Below are 11,007 nucleotides of genomic sequence, written 5' to 3'. Positions count from 1 at the left end.
TACTTCGGTCCTAATGTTGGCGCAAAGTTTAATTTAGCCTGACTTGACTTGTTATAGCTGTACAGCTTACTAACTACTAAACAACAACTAAACTATAGCTTGCTCTTTCACATAGTCAAAACGGGTCCAGCTGTAGGTCCGGAGGATAGGTTTAGCTCGGGCCAATCTCAAGTTTCTCAAGTTTCTTTATTAGTTGTCATACAGAAGTACAGAATACTTTTATACAAAATGCTTCTTTATGTTACATTTTGTATAAAAGTATTCTGTACTTCTGTATGACAACTAATAAAGAAACTTAAGAAACTTGAGATTGGCCTGAGCTAAACCTATCCTCCGTACCTGCAGCTGGACCCGTTTTGACTTTGCAATGCAGCAATCTCTGATTGGATTTGCAAGGCTGCCAATCATATTCAACCTCTGTGTATTGGATGTCAAGGGCTGTCAATCATTCAATCCTCCATTCAATGACAAGAGTTTAACTGCACAGACCGTGCTTGAAGTATTATGCACGAATATTACTGCAGTCATTACTGCAGTGCAGGCCTGCTCAGAGCTGACAATTTAGGCCATTTTTGAAGAAAAGAAAAAATTAACTGGCATTTTTTTACAGAGGATAACTTTTCTAATAAAAAAAAAATAATAATAATAATTAAAAAAAAAAAAGTTTTATATATATAAATAAGAATATATATATATATGTAAATTAATAATAATTATGAATTATGAGTGAATTTGTGTTTCACGTGTTGTCATAGAGAAACCTCCACGCGCAGGATGTAGTGAGATGTGTATTGGAATACTGTGTGTCGGCCTCCGTTGATGAAGGGGCGAGACATGGCAAATACACACAGCTGTCGGGTGGAAAACACAATCAGAGTTTTTATTTTTTTGCCAATTGCACTGTCACCTACCCACGACCCCACTTTCGGTCGCAGCCCGTAGTTTGAGAACCGCTGGTGTAGACTATCACATGCTGCCCCACTGTCGGTCTGGGGAGGGTGTACTGTCTGTAGACCAGGGGTTCCCAAACGTTTTCAGCTCGAGACCCAAAAGAGAAATTTGGTGTTTCCCCGGCACCCAAACTTACAAAAATACATCATGAATTGCCATAACATACATTTCTAGGGAGGCCTGGTAGTGCAGCGGACTAAGCGTCTGTCTACCACCACAGAGACAGTGGGATCGAATCCAGCTGTGGTGCTTCCGGGTTGGCCGACCGTCCATTCTGACACAATTGGCAGTGTTAGCGGGTGGGAAACCCGGCGAGGGTGGGTCCTGGTCGTTGTAAACAGCGACTCCTACAGTTCGGTCGGGGCGCCTGCACAGCAAGGGAAGGATCTAGGAGAGGTAGTGTGACCTTCCACACGTTACACTCTCCCAGTGAGAGTCCGCGCTGCTAGGTGAAAAGAAGCGGTGGGCTGGGTACACATGTGTCGGAGGAAGCATGTGATAGTCTCCACCCTCCCGGACCGACGGTAGGGGGTAGAGTGTGCAAGGACCAGGAAGGGGATTGGGAATGGGCATGACAACTAACATTGGGATGGGAGAAAAAACAGAAAAAGAAAAGGGGAAAAGATAATAAAAAAAATAAAAAAAAAAACATACATTTATAAACTACTGATGAAGAACACAACAAACTATGAATTTCAAATGTATATGAAATGTATTTATTTAATTATAAAAGTACATCACAGCAATAATCAGAGTGTAATGTTAAGTTGCTCACCACCTCATACAATTTTGTAAGACTTTTAAAAACAAACATGTTCTACTCCTTTCTATTTCTTACCCCTTTTTCAACTCTCCATTTCTTACCCCCTCCCTCCGTCCCTCAACCTTAAACCCCAACATTGAGCAACATTCTGATTAATTTGTACTGACTTATTTAAAAATTCTACTGACCTGACATGCTAGAAGGGGTATACTATTTAATCTATGGCACAATGAAATTTAATGAGAGGTATGTGGCTGGTTGAAGTTTTCAACCAGCAGATCTATTCTGGGCTTGGTTTTTGAAAGTGCTATTATGAGGTCATGCTGAGCATTTAGTCTGTTTCTGTATTTGTTTTTCAGGTATGCTAGAGTAGAAAACCCAGATTCACATAAGTACAGATGAAGCACTTCAGATTCAGTACCCTACTACTAGCACTCAGGTGTTAATTTTCGGGGGCTGGTGGCTGGGTCTAACTGTGAACAAAGGGAGGGTACTTAACTTAAGTGCTTCCCCAGGGAGGGGGTCGGGGGCTACTGCCCTCAGACCCCCAAGATAATTTTTATATGGGCAGTCTGACTTGGGGTACTGACCATATATTAGTGTTGCAATGCATGATAAGTAAACAGTGAAAAAAGCTAAGAAATCGGATGGGGCTTTTCGCATCAAATATTTATATGCGATTAAAATGTGATTAATTTCGATTAATTAACTATAAAGTCTCAAATTAATTCGATTAATCGAGTCCCACCACTAGGGATGGGTACCGAATTCGGTACTTTTGAGGCACCGAACAGAAACACGTCGGTACTACCGAGTATCGAATCAAGTGAGAAACCGAAAAAAAAATTTAAATAAAATAAAAAAATATCTTTTTTATTATAATTTTTTTTTACTTTTTTTTTTTTTTTTTTACTTTTTTCTTTTCATGTCAACGTTCACACGCACAATATATGCTTACCTAGGATTTGACTTGATTCAACAACAAAGCAGTCGGAGCAATGACAAGCCGAAAACTGTCGAAATTGTAGTTATTTGAATTTTGGATTTTTTTATTTTTTACGACTGAGGTAGGTAAATTAAATTTCTTGAGACTAAAGTACCGAAAAAAGGTACCGTTGGGTACCGGTATTGATTCACAGGTACCGGTACCGGTATCGGTTCAAATGTGAAAGGTACCCATCCCTACCCACCACTACACACAATACAATATGCACAATCATTCAACAACCTTTGATTTAGTCAGTGACTGAAAAGGTACAGGCTAAAGCATAATGCTTATACATGCCTGTCCTATATATTCTTAACAAAATGAAGACTCCAAAAAACAGTATTAAAGAAAAAGGTCAGCTGAGCCGGAGATCTGGGGTCAAGAGGAGGTCATTGTCCGTCTTCTCTGAGTGACGTGTTCTGAACATCACTTGGGCTAAGCACGTGCAGGTCCTCCATGGAACCCATGCTAAGCCCATGTTGCCTATCTTAGGCCACATTATACACAACCACACACACACACACACACCTACAGTACGCGCACGCACACACACACACACACACACACACACACACACACACACACACACACACAAAATAGACAACCATGCTCTTTAATCAGACAAAGGAGATTGAGTTTGAGTGACAATGTGGAACGCCCTACCCACAGCTGTAAAGGAATGTGAATCACTACCCACTTTCAAAACCACTCTCAAAGAGCACCTACGGGAGACTGCAATTAGAAACTGGCCTCCTGTAAATGTACTAACCCAACCCAAGGGGATCAATAAAGGAACATCTTATCTTAACAAGGGGATCAATAAAAGAACATCTTATCTTAACAAGGGGATCAATAAAAGAACATCTTATCTTAACAAGGGGATCAATAAAGGAACATCTTATCTTAACAAGGGGATCAATAAAGGAACATATGATCTGATCTTAACAAGGGGATCAATAAAGGAACATATGATCTGATCTTAACAAGGGGATCAATAAAGGAACATATGATCTGATCTTAACAAGGGGATCAATAAAGGAACATCTTATCTTAACAAGGGGATCAATAAAGGAACATATGATCTGATCTTAACAAGGGGATCAATAAAGGAACATATGATCTGATCTTAACAAGGGGATCAATAAAGGAACATCGTATCTGATCTTAACAAGGGGATCAATAAAGGAACATATGATCTGATCTTCCCCCGGGCATCACAGCAGCTGTTAGCTAACTGCCCCTGGAGAACTCTGATCTCACGGGCGTGTTGGAGGTCTCGTTCTCAGAGCCCCGGCTCCAGGCCGCCCGCCGCCCGCTCGGCAGGCTCTTACACAGCGGGCACGCGGTCAGCGCTCTGCCCAGAGACCTCCTGAACTTCTCCCCCACGAAGGCGTATATGAGCGGGTTCACGCAGCAGTGTGCCAGGGCGACGGCCTGCGCCACCTCCATCCCCGAGTTGATGGCCCTCGACGCCTCGCAGCTGCTCAGCACGCCGAACAGCTGCAGCGTCTCCAGGAAGACCAGGGCGTTGTACGGCACCCAGCAGACGACGAAAGCGCACACGATGACGAGGATCAGCCTCGTGGCCCTCCGATTCCTGGCGGAGCTCCGGGACCTCCGCAGCGCGGCGAGGATGCGGGCATAGCAGAACGCCGTGACGGGGAGGCCCACGACGAGCCCCGCGGTGTTCTCCCCGAAGTTCCGGAACAGCTTCCAGGCGTTCCGCGCGGCCTCCGGGTACAGGCGGTCGCACGTCGGGGCGCCCGCCGCCTCCTCCTCCCCGTACTCGTCCGGCTCCGCGACGACGCGGGCGAACGCCGTGTGGGGGGCCGCCATGGCGAGGGACACCAGCCAGATGATGACGCTCGCCGCGACCCCGTAGCGCAGGGTCCGCATGGTGCGCGGGGGCGCCACGGCGTGGACGATGGCCAGGTAGCGGTCCACGCTGAGCAGGGTCACAAACAGGGTCCCGCTGTAGAAGCCCAGCTGGAGAGATAGAGCAGATATATATAGATATAGATAGATACAGTAGATAGATAGAGCAGATATATATAGATATAGATAGATACAGTAGATAGATAGAGCAGATATATATAGATATAGATGGATACAGTAGATAGATATATATATAGATAGATAGATAGATAGATAGATAGATAGATAGATAGATAGATAGATAGATAGATAGATAGATAGATAGATAGATAGATAGATAGATAGATAGATAGATAGATAGATAGATAGATAGATAGATAGATAGATAGATAGATAGATAGATAGATAGATAGATAGATAGATAGATAGATAGATAGATAGATAGATAGATAGATAGATAGATAGATAGATAGATAGATAGATAGATAGATAGATAGATAGATAGATAGATAGATAGATAGATAGATAGATAGATAGATAGATAGATAGATAGATAGATAGATAGATAGATAGATAGATAGATAGATAGATAGACAGACAGACAGACAGACAGACAGACAGACAGACAGACAGACAGACAGACAGACAGACAGACAGACAGACAGACAGACAGACAGACAGACAGACAGACAGACAGACAGACAGACAGACAGACAGACAGACAGACAGACAGACAGACAGACAGACAGACAGACAGACAGACAGACAGACAGACAGACCTCGTAGATACCGGTCATCACTTTACACTGAGCGTGTGCGTGGACTCCCAGGTAGTGCTGGTAGCTGTAGGCCCAGAGGGGCAGGGAGAGGACCATGAGGAGATCAGACATGGCCAGGTTCAGGAGGCAGACGTCCGTCATGCTCTTCAGCTTCATGTAGCGCAGGAGGACCCAAATAACTGTGGCGTTGCCTAGCAACCGAAGAGGAGAAAATAAACACGCCACGTAAATGTTCTGTTGACTTGGAGTCTATATCTTTGCTGATGGCTGCAACATGGTCTCATCAGGAAACGTAAACAAAGTACTAATCTCGACCACAGGAAGGAATAGGGAGGTGTGGTCTGACGTCACTTTAGTTACCCGCGCGGTCCACCCGTATAGGGGTTTATCATTGGGGAAATGTATTATCGGCTATTGTAATAATTCTGCCTCAAGCTTTTCATTTTTTGCACAAAATGAGTTCCCTTCTATCACTAACATTATTGTTTGAGCATTTTTGGTTGAAATAAAGTTAGTTATTTAAAGGGGAACTCCAACATTTTGGGAAATTAGCTTATTTAACATCTTCCCTGGAGTTAGACAAGAAGATACATACCTTTTTTGTCTCTGTGCGTGCATTTTAGCTTTGGGAATAGACGCTCTGTTAGCATAGCTTAGCTTCATCACTGGAAGTGAGGCAGGACAGTAGCCTTACAGTGCCTTACAGTGTATTGCAAGGTCTGACATTGACCAAACTTGATATGCATGACCTTGGTGGGCTCTAGGTCAACTCCTGAAAAGGGGGTCAATGTCAGACTTTGCAATCAAAAGTTAGGGGGCTAATAACCCTTGCCATAATTTCAGTGCGCCCCCTAACTTTTGATTGCAAGGTCTGACATTGACCCCCTTTTCAGGAGTTGACCTAGAGCCCACCAAGGTCATGTATATCAAATTTGGTCAATGTCAGACCTTGCAATACACTGTAAGGCACTGTAAGGCTACTGTCCTGCCTCACTTCCAGTGATGAAGCTAAGCTATGCTAACGGAGCGTCTTTTCCCAAAGCTAAAATGCACGCACAGAGACAAAAAAGGTATGTATCTTCTTGTCTAACTCCAGGGAAGATGTTAAATAAGCTAATTTCCCAAAATGTTGGAGTTCCCCTTTAAGCATTACATCCAGGGGTGTAGCTCCAGATTCTGGGCCCCATGAAAGAATGTATTTGTAGGCCCCCAGTGAATGCGAGCGCGCGTAAGCGCGAGAGAGGAATTTGTTTTGGCCATTTTTTTATTGATGAAAACGCATAATATGGTTTTTACCTATACATTCGGATCAGCAGTTCAGCACCTGCACTGTTGGTGGGCAGTAGCGGTGCCAGAGAATTGGCCTCGCGGGAGCTTTGGAGGGGCTGGATTGTTTATAGCAGGGGCTAATGAATTTTAATGCAACAAACAAAATACCGGCTAATATAGGCTAGGGGTCGGCTATTAGGTTTGGCCACGGGCCATATTTTCCACAAGCCGTTTCTTGGCGGGCCAGGATAAAAAACAATGGCTAATTTAATATACTGATATTGAAAAAAAATAAAAACTTTTTTCTCTGGTCTGCATCCCCTTAACAATTGTGTGTATTGCGCCGTACTGTATTGTACCCGTTCTGCAATCTGTTTTTCATTCATTCATTCATTCATTCATGAACAGCAGATCAGCTGTTGCAGTCAGATCACCGCGGCGGGTGACGAACAGATCAGAATGCATGCAAACACGACTCACCCTACCTTGTTTGTTGTTAAGTCCTCCAAAATCCCTGCTAATGTTTGAAACATGTCACATATCCACTCGCCGCCCTCCAATTCCAGATTGGCGTTGAATGCAGCAGCTACTTTATCTGCCAACTTGCCTCATTGTTGTTGTTGTTGTTGTCGCCACATATTATGCAGAGAGGACGTCGGCTCGGCACGCAAGAATCACCGACCTGTTGCGATAAACCCGTATTTTATGTATGGCCCCTGTTTATTAAAAGAAGCGTTATATTTCCCCGAATCGTTCTTATTTATATCCAAAGATGTTTGTTTTGTTTTTTGAACTCGCACGCATCTCGAACGCGGAAGTGAAAGTGCGTTAGGGACTATTGGTGTAGTCCCGGTGGGACTATTCCATTGGTTCTCCCAGTCCACGTGACCATTTCTAGCATTTCAATTGGCTATAGTGACAGACATGCTTTTGATGACGTCCGGTAGATAGATACAGCTTCACAATAAAAGAGGTGGAGATACTCATCACGCAAACCCACGATAATGTTGCCGTCTCTCTGCCAAATTTCTCAGTTCTTCGCTAAAATACATTCGTAATGTATTTTATATATAAATAAAATAAAAAACATAACTGGGAGGGGGGGCTTAGAGGGGGCTAAGCCTTTTTCAGAGGGGGCTTAAGACCCTGCTAGCTCCTCCCCCCCGCCGCCCCTGTTGGTGGGTGAGCCTAGTAAAGGATGTCGCATTGCGTTCATCTTCAATGAATGGACCAATGCAATAAGTCTAGCAAAGCCCCCCCTCTCTCTCTATATATCTCTCACACACACACACACACACACACACACACACACACACACACACACACACACACACACACACACACACACACACACACACACACACACACACACACACACACACACACACACACACACACACACACACACTTCAGGAACAAACATAGTATCAATGAGAGCATCAATAATACAACTGAGTGATGTCTAGTAAAAAAAAAAGAAAAAAAGAAAAAAAAAATGGGCCCCCCCCCAGTGCTGGGCCCTTGGAATCATCCTAAGCTACCCCCCCCCCCCCAGCTACGCCCCTGATTACATCACGCGACAGAGTGTGTTATAGAAATTAGATCACGCCTATGGGGGCCACCCATAGGCGTGATCGAATTTCTATAACACACTCTGTTGCGTGATGTAATGCTTTTATACAATGGCAGAATTCATCCAACCTTATTGCTATACAATAAACACACATTAATTGAAGATTTATTGACAAAACCATCCGCAGAAAAAGTTGTTCCAAAAAAAATAAAGAGAAGTTGCCTCTGTGTGGATGCAGCTCGGAGGTGCGCTGTTTCAAGGCAAGAATGAAGTGAGCGTGTGTTATTGGTTTGATTGATTGATTGATTGATTGATTGAAAATTGTATTACAGATAGACAGTGCTTACATCTTTATACAATTGCCGAATTCATCCAACCTTATTGCTATACAATAAACACACATTAATTGAAGCATAATGGAGATTTATTCACAAAACCATCCGCAGAAAAGGTAGGTTCAAAAAGAAAGAAGAGAATTTGCCTCTCAAGCCTTGTTTCGAACTGGTTATGCTTTGGCCCTCTTTCGAAGTCGGTTATGCTTAGAGTTTGGAATCAGGGCTGGTGGTCTATCGCCCTGCTCTAAAGATAAACTCTAAGCATAACCGACTTCGAAAGAGGGCCTAAGCATAACCAGTTCGAAACAAGGCGGACATTAACACTTTCGGAGCCGGCCGTGTTTTCCTTTTTACCCCCTTGAATGCCCATCAACCACTTCAATGTTAGCGTTAATATCGCCTAATCTGTTTTAAATTATGGCTATGTGTCTAATCTTCCCGTCGCTTATCAATGACTCATTTTCCAGTCAACATTGTGGAAGCGGATTGTTTTTTTATCGGTTCATTTCCGTTTTATAGCATTTTGAAAAGCCATCGTTTTCACAGAAAATAAAAAGATTGCCTGTACTGGAATATTCTAGAACGTTGTAATTTTTCGGCCTATTTATGAATCGTTTTCAAATAAACGCTAGATTATCGATAGTATATGTGTACGTATGCACGCTGGTGCCGCGAGCTTAAAATCGATTCTCTTAGTTCCTGATCGCTCGCACAGCCAAACAGCCATATCACACATAGGGGAAAAGCTTATATCTCTGTGAAAACAGGTCTGATTATCCTAAGACTGGTCAAATAGATTCCTTACCTGAGATCAGATGGTATCCAAAAAGATTATTCCAATTCCTGATCGCCATTCCAAAAATCGATCCTTTTATTGATCCAATGCTACGTACTGTAAAGACATATTACACGCTGTTCTGATGGTCCACAATGACTCCGAGCGGCTCGGGGTACATGCGTGAGAAGTAAAATGTGGATTCCGGAGTTTTTTTTTCTCATCCATTTTCATTGAGTCCATTCCAAAAGGGTGCATTACCATCTGGGAGACGATAGGGGGCGCTTTTTTCACATCTGAGCGCCTGGTGGGGCTCGTTTCCCAACGGTAGACTCGGTTGATGAAATATGAATTCAGATCCCTAATAAAAAAAATGTCACGCTAATTATCGGGCTGGGCATTCAGGGGGCGGGCTGCTAACACGTGTTATGTCGTGGCTGGCATTCAACGTGTTAATAAAATGTTCAATCAATCAATCAATCATTCCAATAACACACGCTCACTTCATTCTTAGATGGCATGCACCTCCGAGCTGCTTCAAAGCATGCCGTCTAACAGTGAAGTGAGCGTGTGTTATTGGTTTGATTGATTGATTGCTTGCTTGAAAATTGTATTAACAGTGAAATGAGTGTCCTTTTGACGAATGGCATCTAACAACAGACTTCCCGCGATTTATATTTTGTTCCACAATGACTCATGACCCACCAATTACATAATCCAACATTGTGTAAGAAACTAACACATTCCACGTGACAGAATCGTTTTTGAATGAGTCGTTATGACTATATCAACACATCCATTCGTAAAGATTATTGTCCGCCATCTTGGTTTTTCCTAAAAACTCGAACTGGCGGAGTGATTGTAATTCGGTTGTGGGCGGGTTCTGGGATCACGAGCGTGTGTTATGAGAAATAACCATGTCTAACTTGACTTTCAGCCAATCAGAATCAAGAAATTTGTATGCCATTGTATAAAATGTTTTTAATTTGTCGTTAAAAAAGAACTACACTTACCAGTAGAACACCTGTCAGCAGTGAGTGTATGAGTGAGTGTAGTTCCTCAGTGAACAAAAACATAAACGTTATTATTTAGCTACTTTTACGATTCATTGCGAATTGTTTCATGTTGAGCTATAGATTGTGGACGAATACACACAGAAAGGTACACCATGCCAATGTTGATGCTTTATTTGTTTTAAACGAGACAATTTAGAAATGGATCCATTGGAAATACATGGCAATTTCAAGGAGGGTGGACCGCGCGGGAAACACCAATGACGTAACCACTACACCCCCCTATGTGAAAGTAATGTGGAAGAACAGCCAGTCTCGCTTAAAATACGTAAATAAAGTACTTATCAACCACAGGGAAAAAGGTACATAATGTACGTTATGTTGTAGCCATACGTAACATATTCACGTATTGTATGTAGGGATGTTCGGCTTTTTTACCGATATCCGATATACCGATATTGTCCAACTCTTAATTTCCGATACCGATATCAACTGACCCCCCTCCCTCCCCCCCCCCCCCCCCCCCCCCCAAAACGGAATAATTTCAGGTAATTAACATTACATATCTCTTGTTGTGGAATTAACACAACATTATGCATACTTTTGACAATAAATAAAATAAGAATTTGTTCTTACTTGCTTGCCTGGGTAAATAAAGGTTAAATAAATGTAAAAAGAAAAAAGAA

At 42.8% G+C, this 11,007-nt stretch overlaps 1 protein-coding gene across 1 annotated transcript in view; it reads right to left on the bottom strand.

The window, feature by feature from the left end:
* Positions 1–3,932: 3,932 nt before the first annotated feature.
* Positions 3,933–11,007, bottom strand: part of LOC311223540 (uncharacterized protein) — a gene marked incomplete at its 3' end in the record, with an annotated part of 45,248 nt that continues 38,173 nt past the window's right edge. Inside the window, exons 5-6 of the mRNA XM_084308321.1 lie at positions 5,357–5,547; positions 3,933–4,688 (exon numbers count right to left, since the gene is read on the bottom strand). Coding sequence (XP_084164447.1) covers positions 3,933–4,688; positions 5,357–5,547 — 947 coding nt within the window. The remainder of the gene's footprint in view (positions 4,689–5,356; positions 5,548–11,007) is intronic.

This window comes from Notolepis coatsorum (assembly GCF_963971535.1).
Source record: "Notolepis coatsorum genome assembly, chromosome: 2".
NCBI classification, from domain to species: domain Eukaryota; kingdom Metazoa; phylum Chordata; class Actinopteri; order Aulopiformes; family Paralepididae; genus Notolepis; species Notolepis coatsorum.
This window is presented reverse-complemented; position numbering and strand designations above follow the sequence as displayed.